Below are 13,635 nucleotides of genomic sequence, written 5' to 3'. Positions count from 1 at the left end.
TTCAAAGGCAGTGCTGTTCATACATTTTTACAAACTTGAAAGGTTTGCAACCAGACTTGAGCATTTTTATTACACAATTAGTGATTTAGAAAGATTTAGAGTAGAAATAAGAAAAATAGAGACAGCCGAGAGCATACAGTTCAGAACAAGTCGCGTATCAAATGTTAACAAGTCAAAGTGAAGACAGCAGAAATAAAATGTATATATATAGTATAGAAATATTTCAATCACATTCGTTTGTTTTATGTTTTAATGATTTCAGTAAAACCGTGGGAGAAAACTAAAATGGACTGTTTTTTCTGCCTAATTTCATTCCTGTACTGAGTATTTGGCAAATAGATATTGTTTAAATTGAACCTGATTAATGCATTAACATTTCAAAATGTGTATAAACATGTAGCTGCGCTCGCTCAAACGGTAGCACCGTCAACATATTACCATTAATTTTTAACAAACTGAGTGTGTGATTACAAACTGCACGTCACTCTCGTATTTTTGGCATTCAGAATTAAAACACGAATAACTGTAGAAGCAACTAATGAACAAAACAAAATGGCGGCGCCCATATGGATCACAAAATTTTCAATGACCGTATGTAGAGATTATCTCCATTCATATGCTGATTTTCTCATTTTTTTCCTTTTACATACGTGCTACCTCTACAAGCTTCGGTCAGTTCAGTATATTCCGTTACGCTACAACTTCAATATCATTATTCGTAGGGGAAAGTAGTCCCGGAGAATTGACACAGTACGGAGTTTGTTACCTTTAGAGCCTTGCTTCGCGGACGGGCCTTCCGCCCGTCCGAACTTCGCTCGGTATCATTATTTTGATGGAGAATTTCCCATTTCGATCAAAATTCCTCCATTCGATATTTTATTTAGAGAAGGGTCGCTATGAAAAAGAAGGCAAATATTTCATTACAAGTCTGTAGTTGGATTTAGTTGCATTCAATGGTGAGTTTTGATGTTGGCCTGGTTTAAAACTTTTATAAAATCAAAAAATATAAATTATTGCATCTTCTGGTATTTGACTTGTTTTGTATGATGTTACAAGAATAAACATTTCCTCGTATTTTCTTTTAGAGGCTGGGGCGACATTAGATCGATCTTAACAGTGTTGCAAAGTAAACAATACATGTGTAGACAGCACATATTTTCTGCTACCAAGATTCATGGCTAACTCCACCTTCAAGATTTGAAAGATAAATTACTTGCTGTGATTATAAGAACAACAATATATGGGCGGCGGAAAGGGTAAAAATGACGATAATGCAAAACAAACAATTAATTTTCAAAAACACCTGAAATACAAAACAAATCGGTCAACAGACTCCGTTGCGAAAACAACTATGCAAAACCAACATTCATTAACTGAATTGACGCTAGATGGCGTGCAAAAAAGATAGACATTATCTAAATTAACGCTAGATGGCGCGCGAGTCTAACTACGTAATCATTACATGTATACATGTATTTGTACATATTTTGAAACGTAATTCCCACGAAATTGTCAATCATATCAGACTCCAGAACGCCATCATATCAGATGCTGCAAAACTATAGAAAAGTAGGCTTAACAAGAGACCAGTAACAGCAGCATGGTTAGGAAACTAGCAGCCTCAGACAAGCATCCTTACAGAACATCGACAGTTATTCAGCTACCGCAGCATGCACGCTAGGCCAAGGCCATACACTAACAAGTGTAATTAACAAGATATTGGACTCTTTGAAATTTAAAAAGAGTATTTCATCCTTTAAATGATACCCACCTCGGACTCCGAGGGCAAAAGCGTCTAACCCCCCCCCCCCCCCCCCCCCAACACCCCCATCAATACACGCGCACGCACATTTTTGTCGAATCTTTTTTTTTTTTTTTTTAGATTTAGACTATTTTCACCAAATTAAGGTAATTCCACCCTTCTAGAATTATAGGTTCAATCTTATATTTGGTAGTTGGTTCTTCAAATAATACATCTTAGTAACAAATAATAATGATAAAATAAGTATGTTGCGGTATTAATATTTTTTTCTTATCAATTAGCACACATATACCTGTAAATTGCGATTTTCCTTAAATAGCTTAATCAAAATTTCACAAAAAGTAGTTAAAACGAGTATATAATAGTATTTATAACAAATTCATGAAACTGTTTCCGTAAAAAAAAATATACAAAATATTTGTGAAAATAAAGGAAATCTATCGCATAAAGGACTTGATAAAGGATTCTATGAAAACAGAGTTATTGCCCTTGGATTCAATATTTTCAAACATATAACTGAATATAGATAAATAACTTATAATTTTGAAATATTTTATGGTTAACAAGATTTTTTACAATAACTTTTGAAAAAGACTTCAGCAAACTTTATGTTCCTGTCATGCATAAATCTTAATAAATCATTGACTTTGCGAAATCTTATGACGTCACAGGAGGGTGGAACTACGAAAGGTTGAAAAACACCATATACTTCTATTGTTATTCTGTCTAAGGTAGAAAAGTTTTGCAGCTTCTGATATGTTGGCGTTCTGAAAGTTCGACATGACTAGCAATTTCGTGGGAATTACGTTTGAGATATTATGATGATTACGTATAGCTAGACTCGAACGCCATCTAGCGTTGAATCAGATAATGTCTGTTAAAATCAAAATAAGTTTTCACAATCTTTTTCCTATTGAATATTTTGAAATTGAACACATAAAATACGGAAGAATATTCGGCAGTTTTCGATTTCGTTCTGAATTTGCCGTTTCAATATGTCGACGCAGAAATCACACGGGACAAAAAAAAATTTGCCTAAAACCCCTTTTTTAAAAACTTACCGATGTTGAGAATACAGAGACTAAGGGACACGAAGAGCCTCATGGTTCCACCGTATGGCTCTTATCAGCTGGGAGTGGGTATTTATACGTTAATGTCTATTGACCTTAGGGAAACAGGTTGAAAAAATCAAATCCTTTTCAATTATCATATTTCATGTATTGATAAGTACTCTTCTAACTGATGAAAATGTCACCTTGTTTTGTTTGAAGCCCGCGCTTTAATAACAATAGATAAATAATTCTAAAATGATATCCTTTGACACGTTGACGTAAATCCAATAGGCAAAATCCCTCACTGAAGGTATACAAAAGAAATCATAAATCATATTTTTTATAGGGACTGTATCGTTCGTCTCATTTTCGCTAGCCAAGGGTTTTCGGTCCACTCCACTCCCCTGGGTTGATCGGAAACCCTAGGATAGCGAAGATGCGTTCTCCTTTGCAATTTTAAAATGTTTTGCTTGTTTTTCTTGCTAAAATTGTAACTACTTTGAAATGGTGACAACTGTTATTAAGATTACCCCATTGAAAAAAAGTAGGGGCAAAACTTATTTTAAGTAAAAATATAATGAAATTAGACATGAATGAATAAAATCAGAAGAATTATCTAAGAGCAACATTTCAATGATTTTATTTTAAAAAATCAAACTCTTGTTGATTTTTTTTTTTTTTTTTTTTTTTTTTTTTTTTAACAAAAAGCGCTCAAAAGTAGCGGACGTGAATACCTAAAGCATTTGTTTACAGGAAGTGCTCAGGGACTGAGAAAGGGGTGTCCATTTCAAAACTATTCATTATAGGAGATGACATTCGAAAGTTTTAAGAGCGTGTGTTTAATTTTATTTTCTCGTTTTTTTCCAGATGTAAGCCTTAAAAGTAAACTCTGTATAAAATAAAATCATTCCTAAGAAATTGCTTGATAGCAAGGTTCTTTACCAATTAAACTAGTGCTTGGGTCGGGGGTGGGGTGGCAGGTGTGTGTTATATGAGTATATGTCTTGTTCGTTTGTACTGTTGGGGTGTGAAATCCATGGAAACAGAACGTGCTTTGTAAAGTGTATATATTCCACATTATACAAACTAGTTAGACATTTATTCTTCATGAGTATATATTACACTTTGTTTTATAGATTTTTTTTATGTCAAGTTAATACTTTAAATAGCGCTTTTATCGAGAACTGAAATATACTTGAAACAGAATAGGATTATATGGTGGCATATTTCTACCATAAGATAATTATGCCGACTTGTCAGTTAATCATATCGACTTGTCAGATGATTTGGTCCACTTGTCAAAAAAATTAAAAATTAACCGTAAAAATGCCTTCACTATCAAAACTACATAAACATTGGTCTTTTCTTGTCCACTAAACATCAACATAATTTTAACAATTAAACGACTTTTTTTAACTCAATAAGTCTTCATCTTTATGCACTGAACGACATATTTTTCTCGTCTTGGATGTATTAAAATCAACATGATGACTTGTAGCTTATCGCTTTAATTCAAGCCAATAAACTGAATGTCGCCCTGGTTGTTATACAAGTTCATATCTGAATAAACTGAATGTCGCCCTGGTTATTATACAAGTTCATATCTCAATAAACTGAATGTCGCCCTGGTTATTATACAAGTTCATATCTCAATAAACTGAATGTCGCCCTGGTTATTATACAAGTTCATATCTCAATAAACTGAATGTCGCCCTGGTTATTATACAAGTTCATATCTCAATAAACTGAATGTCGCCCTGGTTATTATACAAGTTCATATCTCAATAAACTGAATGTCGCCCTGGTTATTATACAAGTTCATATCTCAATAAACTGAATGTCGCCCTGGTTATTATACAAGTTCATATCTTTTCGACGACTTACAACAAATATCTTTCAAAAGTCGTGTGATAGCCAGGGCGACATTCATTATATTGGCTAAATTTTTACGATAAGCTACAAGTCATCCTGTATATTTTTGAAGACAATGCACTGTTCACTTTAAACATCAACACATCAGTGTCTGTCAGCTACGACTTTGACATTAGTGTGCAGGTACAGTCATGGATGTCCGGTACCAGCATTGACGAGTACAGTCTGGGATGTTAGCTGACAGACCCCACTCCATCAACACCTCAATATCAAGAAGTCGATACGTCACCGATTTTACCGATTAAAGTTTTTTTTTAACTCATTAAGTCTCGATATATCCTCCGCGTACCTCCGTGTATCAACCGAGAATCCATGTCAACATCCGCGTATCTCCGTGAAACGCACAGGTCACATACGTGAAAGGATCGACCGTGATCCTCCGTACGCTACGTGATCACGCCGGGACCAGCCGGGAATTACCGAGGACCGACCGGAAGCGTACGAGTTCTAACATTTACGGATCAGGAGCCGGTCGACGCCGGATGCAAAATTCTAGTCGGTGTCAACACGGTCTTATCACGATGCACACACGGCAAACTCCGGTTTCCCTACGGATAAGCAGGGTGGCTACCTGTACGTCCCCGGAAAAAATCAAGAAGCGTACGGAAGATCACGGTTTCTGTCAGCCCTTCCACGGTTGTTTCGCGGAGAAATGCGGGTGTTCACGGATTATCACGTTCTTTCTTCCCTGCGTTTATCGTGACTGTTCGTGTAGTTTCCTGGAACAATCTGTGTACAAACCGTATACATCCGTGTTCTTTAGCAGAAAAGTTTCGTACACGGAGGATCCAGACTTTACACAGATACTCCGGTGATCATATGGACCTCTAGGTTGATACACGGAACCTACATGGATCAATACGGAGAGTTTTCTTCCGGGACGATCCGCAGAGAAACTTAAACATGTTTAATTTTTTTTCCGGATTGGATTGACCAACCCGGATGGTCCCGGACGCCGGATGCATACATATACGGTTTTTACACGGTGATGACAAATTGTCACGGACTATCATGGATTGATGATCCGGTATCTCATCCGTGAAAGGGACTTTACTGTGCTTATCCGTAGAGAAACCGGCGTTTTACGTGTCTGCATCATGATAAGACCGTGTTGACACCAGCATTATGCCTAGGTCACACATTCACGGATTTGACGCCGGATTAGCTACGGATACGATCCGGGATCATTCGTGGCAATCTGTACTGGTCCGTGGCTTTCCGTATTATGGCCGTAGTTATACGTAGTAGTACTTGTATATCTGTGACAAATTTTGAACATGTTGAACATGATCAAAATTTTACCACGGATCAAACACCTGTAGTACATCCGTATTAAACCGTATTGATCCGTTTTAGTCCGTATTAAAACCGTATCTATTCGTTGAACTGGTGTCGCCAAGGATTCTAACGGTTAGTTACGGTGCACTACGTACTAGTACGGTTACAACACGTATTGGCTAGGGATACAATGTGGTTTGTTACGAATTTGTCACGGTACGGCACGATACCATTACGTTGCATTGTGGATATGTAGAGTTCAACAAGGTTTCCTGAGGTCTTTGACGGTTGACAACGTAACGTCACGACAAAATACGGAATATCACAGCTCACGACTGTTTATTACGAAGAAATACCACTATATGTGTTAAAGAGGTATTGTGAAAAGATTGGCACCAAACTGACAGGAAACTGTAACCAAATTCACACCAGGGTTATTTATAAATTCTCCCTGTTTAGAGGGCTAAACGTAGTCTGTATCTTGCCCAAGGTGTATACATGTACAAATAATATCCAACATGAGCAATCAACAACTGATGCTTGTTATTAATTGGCTGAAACATGATATTGATGTGGCACAAAACATTAGGGCTATGATCGAGGTTGTTGAAGACAGAATTGGAGGTGATCGGAGACAGAGGGGACTGGATTCTTCGAAGGTCCATCCATGGCCAATATGAGGCTCTCATGGCTGAACTTTGTGCGGAAAATCCAGCTGCATTTAAGAATTTTGAACGAATAGACCCACATATGTTTCAAGAACTTCTACAAGTTATTGGTCCGAGGATTACAAAGAACGTTTAAGAGTTATTCTCTTTTTGGCGCCATCTTGAATGCAAGTACGGATTGGTTACCTGATTCTACTCGTGCGCACTCCGCAGTGATTCGTACTATCCCGTATCAGACCGTTCTTATTCGTTCTAACCCTCACTTATGCCGTAGTTCACCTGTAGTGTACACGCCCTGATATGTGTCCTACTGTATTAAACCGTGTTATTTCCGTATTAAATCGTGGAGTTCCGTACCAAACCGTATCACTCATGTCGCCAATTGACCCTCTTCCTACATTTTCCTTGGTAGATACGTCACAAACCGCAGTCCGACCGTTTCGTATCCGTATCAGGTCCGTATTGGACTACGGAAATCGGCATTTCCGGGGTCATCCGTAAGATTTAATCCGTAGTGGAAACGGCAAGGTAAACCGTGAATGTGTGACATAGGCATTACGACGTCAAAGAACCCAAAGACGCCGGATCACCCCGGATGACTAGAAGTTTCTTATCTTTGCAAAAAGAACATGGCCTGAAAAATACAATACCTAGATATTTGAATTCTTTCACATTCTCAATAATACTTCCAACATGATAAAAACATTTCTTCAACATAGGGCCCTTTGAAAAAATGAAACTTAGTTTTTTCAACATTAACATTCAATTTCCACTGCGTACAGTACACAAAAAATTCATTCAACGCGTGCTGTAAATCTTTAGCAGATTCAGCCAAAATAGCTGTGTCATCAGCATATAATAAAATTAAAAGTTTTAGATATACATGTATCATTAGTTCCTCTTCAATTGATTCAGAGACACTTTGAAGATCAACTGTATAATGAGAACAAAAAAGGAGATAAATTCTCCCCTTTTCTTACTCCAACATTGCATGTGAAAAAAAATCACTGGTCATACTATTCATCTTAATATTTGATTTTATCCCCATTACATATTTCTTATATAAGTAAAACATTTCCATTTAGTACCATTCACAATTAACTTGTTCCAAAGACCGTTTCTCCACACAGTGTCAAAGGCCTGTTTCAAATCTACAAATGCACAAAATAGAGTCTTCTTTCTGTTCATAAAAATTTGTGACAAAAATTGTAATGAAAGAACATGGTCTATTGTTGAATAATCTTTCCTAAAACCACCTTGGTTTTCATTTATTGAATCAACTTCTGCAGCGTAAGCTTCAAGATGAAAAGTTTGACCAGAAAGCTGAACAAAGTAATGGAGCGGTCGTTTTCTGATGACGTCTGATCGCCTTTCTTTTTGTATATAGGTTTGACAAATCCAAGGAACCATTCATCTGGAACAAAGCCATTTTCAAATATCTTAGACTCTGGTTCGAAGAACGGACGTCGATCTGATAAAAAACTTACGACCAGGGTGTAACGAGAATCTATCAATAGCTCAGAAAGGAAGGTTTCAGTTGTCAAAATACGTTTCTAGTGGTCTATGACAGTATTATTGTGAGAAATGTGTCGAAGCCACAGAGATTGCGATTGGTGTGAATTATATCCATTGTGTTCGTGTTCAAAATCAGTTCTAACTACATGTATCTGTCGCGAAACGGATTCTCTGTTACCATAACTATAAAATCAGCACATGTAACTTGAAGTTTAGAATACCCATATATCAATTTAGATAGCTGTCCTTTTCTCACCCGACCATAAAACTAAAATAAGATGATATCTTTTTACGTTAGGGAGATATCTCTTTAACCAAAAGAGATATCTCTTTAAACAAACGAGATATCTCTTTAGCTAAAACGATATCTCTTTAAACAAAATTCAAGTTCGCATGTCTTGTCTCTTTATTTCGCTTGCATCTAAAATGGGGTCTTTTCTTTTTTACTTTGAGAATGCGCCTGTCCATCTCAAATCAGATTTCGTTCTCTATACGTACATAGAATGTCTGCGAGAAAGCTTGAGGATTCTACCTTCATATAATGGTTCTTAGTCATTATATGTACTGGAACGAAACTGAGCAAAATATGGAATACATTAACACACTAATCCCCAAAAGTTCACACGTGTGATTACAGACTCTAAAGAAGAACCCACTGTCGTCGATGCATCATGATTTCAAGAATGTTTGTGGTTTGGGATATTTTAATTAGCTGAATTTATTAGATCTAGTATTTTTTTTAATTTTAATTACCGTTATCTAAAAAGTTCACCCTAAAAAGAGAATTTGTACGCTAGAGAGATATCTCTTTCTCTTTGAGAGATATCTCTTAAAGCTAGAGAGATATCTCTCTATCAATGAAAGAGATGTCTCTTAACTTAAAGAGATATCTCTTTAAATGTTTCCCCCGCAGATCATAATTTCGCCCTGTTGCATCGCCATTAACATGATGTAACCCTATTTTTTAACCAATCATATGGCAAGCCCTTTTACTATTTATTCGAAAAATAAGATATCTCTTTAGATTAAAGAGATATCTCTCTAAGTGAAAGAGATATCTCTTTTTAGAGAGATGTCTCTTAAATCTAAGAGATCTCTTTCACTTAAAGAAATCTCTTTCACTCAGAGAGATATCTCTTTCACTTAGAAAGATATCTCTTTTATTTTTAGATATATCTTACAACACTTAAAGAGATATCTCTTTCACTTAGAGATATATCTCTTTCACTTAGAGAGATACATGTTTCACTTACAGAGATATCTCTTTCATTTTGAGAGATATCTCTTACACCTTGAGAGATATCTCTTACACTTTGAGAGATATCTCTTACACTTAAGGAGATATCTCTTTCACTTAGAGATGTATCTCTTTCACTTAGAGAGATATCTGTTTCACTTACAGAGATATCTCTTTCACTTTGAGAGATATATCTTACACTTTGAGAGATATCTCTTACACTTAAAGAGATATCTCTTTCACTTAGAGATATATCTCTTTCACTTTGAGAGATATCTCTTTCACTTAAAGAGATATCTCTTATACTTTAAAAGATATCTCTTTCAATTGGAAAGATATATCTTTCACTTAAAGAGATACCTCTTTTACTCTGAGAGATATCTCTTTTCCTTTGAGATATCTCTTTCCAATATTTTTTATTAGTTTGAATACTTAAGGAATTCACCCTAAACCGGAAGCCCGCCAAAGCAAATCTTAGCATGATGGTTGCAATCCCGGGAGATTTTGCGTTTACCGCATTTCTCTTTGAGAGATATCTCTTTTTCAACGATTAAAGAGATATCTCTTATACTTTGAGAGATATCTCTCTAGGAATTCTTAGAGAGATATCTCTTTAAATGAAGGAGATATCTCTCAAAGTAAAAGAGATATATCTCGGAGTAAAAGAGATATCTCTTTAAGTGAAAGAAATATCTCCTTAATTGAAAGAGATATCTCTTAAAGTATGAGAGATATCTCTCAAAGTGAAAGACATATCTCTCAAAGTGAAAGAGATATCCCTCTAAGTAAAAGAGATATCTCTCTAAGTGAAAGAGATATCTTTCTAAGTGTAAGAGATATCTTTCTAAGTGTAAGAGATATCTCTAAAAGTGAAAGAGATATCTCTCTAAGTGAAAGAGATATCTCAAAAAGTGAAAAAGATATCTCTTTTTTAGAGATATCTTTTAAAATAAGATATATCTCTTTAATCTAAAGAGATATCTTATTTTTCGAATAAATAGTAAAAGGGATTGCCTTAGTTTTCTCTCTTCTCAATAAGAGTACCCTCGACTAGGTGCCGTTGTTGTCAAATACTCTAACACATCAGACTGGATTCAGGACATTAACCTGATGAAATTTTTAACGAGGAAACTCTCTGCAAACCAAATTTTCAAAACTCATGTGGGACCGAAATTTATGTTCACTAGATGATATTTTTTCCCCCAGAACATTCAATTCATCATTAAGGATGATATGCGGTATACCAAAATATGAAAAACCTTAATAGGTAATAGGGATGTGCTGCGCCGCTTCAGATATTGCCTTGAATTACTCACATAATCGAGTATGCCCCCCCCCCCCTCCAAAAACCTATTCGCCTGGACTCGGGTGTCATTGATTTTAAGCTTATTAGCAAGTAATCAATAATTGGCAGTAATCGGTGACATGTACAAGTATATGGAATTGACAGTGGCAGTTAAATGTCACATGTATAATTCCATTTTTTTTAAAATTTGAAAGTCAATGGATGTCACTATGTACAACATGATTCGTGGAAACATGTACAAGAAACATGTACAAATTATGAGAGATACCCTGCTTCATGGTACCTTTGTATTTGTTAACAAATTTAAAGTCAGCTTGTGCAAATTGATTTAATTTGCTATCCGATCTGATCAATATATATATATTGTCTACAAACCTGCACTGTCATTATACAAACAATGCTTCCAACAGGTGTTCACTTCTATCAATATTCTGATTCTATCCATGGCTATAATAATTAGACAGTTTTCAACGTAAATGAAAAACAAGAGCCTTATCGGTCACCTGAATACTAGTGAAAAAGTATTACTACTCCCACAGGCTATGAAATATAGAAAAAAAATCCTGTTCTGAATATCAAAGCTAAATTCTAATGTTCAGTAACAGTATAAAACAAGATGTGCTCTTAAAACTTCACTGCCCTCAAAAGTGCATCATACACTGATGAAAAGCTTTAAATAATAGGTGTATTAACATTAAAACATCAAAAGATACAACTAATTTGGACCCATCCTAAACTCGTAACCCTGGGTTGTGAAATTCACCATTTTTTGTACATCATTTTCTGCTATTTCTAAGTATGCATTTAGATTTTATACAGTAACAGCAAACTTACACATGAATACTATATACTAAGTTTGGCCCACCTTGGGGGTCAGAACCCCTACTCTGGGGATCATCAAATTTACAATTTTGGTAAAAGAACTGCCTGCTCTATCCATTTAGTTTCAATTTAGTATCAATAGCACTAAAGAGGATGTTATTTAAGTGTTTTATACATAAACACAATATACCAAGTTTGCCCCCCCCCCCTGGGGACAGAACCCCTACCCCGGGGATTATCAAATTTACAATTTTGGTAGAGGTTTTCCTGCACTACATCACTATACATTTAGTTTTTCCTACATGTGTGTGGTTCTTGACAAGAAGATTTTTGAAAATTGGTCAATTTTTGGCAGTTTTTGCACCGCCCCTAAGGCCCCAGGGATGCAGGAATCCTGAAATTTACAATTTATGTCCCCCTTGTCCCAAAGATGCTTCATACCAAATTTGAAAAGAATTGGACTGGTAGTTATCGAGAAGTTAAAAATGTTCAATATGTTAACGCACGACGGACGACGACAACCAATTGCAATAGGTCACCTAAGTTTACTTAGGTGACCTAAAAATAAGACACCTGAAAAAAATTCGTGAACATAAATATATGGTGAACATGTGACAATTACCCAAATTCTAAAGTATTCCACATAATATGTATCCAAATTGCGTAATGCGAATATTAAATCAAATATTACAAACAATGTGGTAACATGATTTAGTTTGGCCCTTGAACTTCTCTACTCCCACACGTGGGGGAAAAAAACTAAATGCATGGACATGACGTCCATGAAACCCTCTACTAAAATTATGAAATTCATCCTATGTCTAATTTCTGTGGAAACGAGGGGGTTACATACAGGTGACTCTTGATGGCTCGAACTTCGATCTCTCGAAGTTCTCGGTCTCTCGAAGTGAAATCATGGTCCCGATTTTTTCTCTCTATATAACAAAGCAAATTTACTATCGATCTCTCGAAGTGAAGTTGGGTCCCGTAAAACACATTTCATTGTTTTTCACTCTCGATCTCTTGAAGTGGTGGTAGCGTATACCCACCGTTACCTAAGCGTGTAATAATTTCAAGTATTTCAAACTGCGGAGAATACTTTGAAGGGATGTAATGTTCAGTTCACTATTTGAGTTGAATGCTTTTGAGATATCGTACAATACACATTACATATCGAACAGCCCTCGTGTGTTGCAGGATAACCTCTTGAGGCAGAGAAATGGTGTTTTGAAATATACACGCCGAGGTGTTAGCCAAGGCTTTTATATTTCAAACAACGTTTCGAGATAAAGAAGGTTATCCTTTATTAATTTCTATTCTACTACGGCTCAAAAATATATAGAAATATACAGCCGATCGTTTTCTCTATATAGCTCCGAATTAGGTCACTGTGATGTCATGGCAGTTTCCGGAATGGCCTACATCGTTTTTTGCTGACGAAAAGGGCGAGATGGTAGGAGTATTCTAAATCTATTTTGAAAAAATATTTCAAGTATTTAGTTTGATGTTAACGGATTACATCAATCGCTTTGAGTACAGTTCAAGAAAAACTTGTCTGTGCATCGCCATGTTTACATGTGTGGCGATTGATTTATACTGAATGACAAATGTTCTTCAGTCATCTATGAATTTGTTTTACAGCATATATTGATTGAATTTTATGATTATCATATGAGTTATCAGCCATTGACTTTATTGTTGCATGAGCAAAATTTGAAGTGCAAGAGAGATGTGTCAATTTTCTCAGTCAGTTAATACGTATGAAGATATATTGTAGAATAATGACCGCGGTATTCCTTTGATCTTTGCAATAACTGTGGTAGAATTGCAAATAAGTAATCTAAAGTCATTCATCGGGTATATACGAAAACCATTGAGCTCATTTTCATAGCTGAAAACTTTCGCAAATTTAATAACGCGGAACTTTCGTAAATACACACGAAACTTTCGCGAATAAACGCATCTATTATTGGAAGAATTTTTTTGTTGTTTTGTTTACTCAATAACATAACATAAATTCAGAGATTTAATGGTTGATAATCCAATGGTTCTTTGAAATTCTG

The 13,635-nt window shown here is 35.8% G+C and overlaps 1 protein-coding gene across 1 annotated transcript in view; it reads right to left on the bottom strand.

The window, feature by feature from the left end:
• Nucleotides 1-2,881, bottom strand: part of LOC125650402 (uncharacterized) — a 35,872-nt gene extending 32,991 nt beyond the window's left edge. Inside the window, exon 1 of the mRNA XM_048878679.2 lies at nt 2,824-2,881. Within this exon, the coding sequence (XP_048734636.2) occupies nt 2,824-2,866 (43 nt within the window). The 5' untranslated portion in view covers nt 2,867-2,881. The remainder of the gene's footprint in view (nt 1-2,823) is intronic.
• Nucleotides 2,882-13,635: the final 10,754 nt, after the last annotated feature.

This window comes from Ostrea edulis, chromosome 5 (genome assembly GCF_947568905.1).
Source record: "Ostrea edulis chromosome 5, xbOstEdul1.1, whole genome shotgun sequence".
Classification (NCBI taxonomy): Eukaryota; Metazoa; Mollusca; class Bivalvia; order Ostreida; family Ostreidae; genus Ostrea; species Ostrea edulis.
The sequence above is the reverse complement of the archived record's forward strand: the minus strand, read 5'-3'. Positions and strand labels throughout refer to the sequence as shown.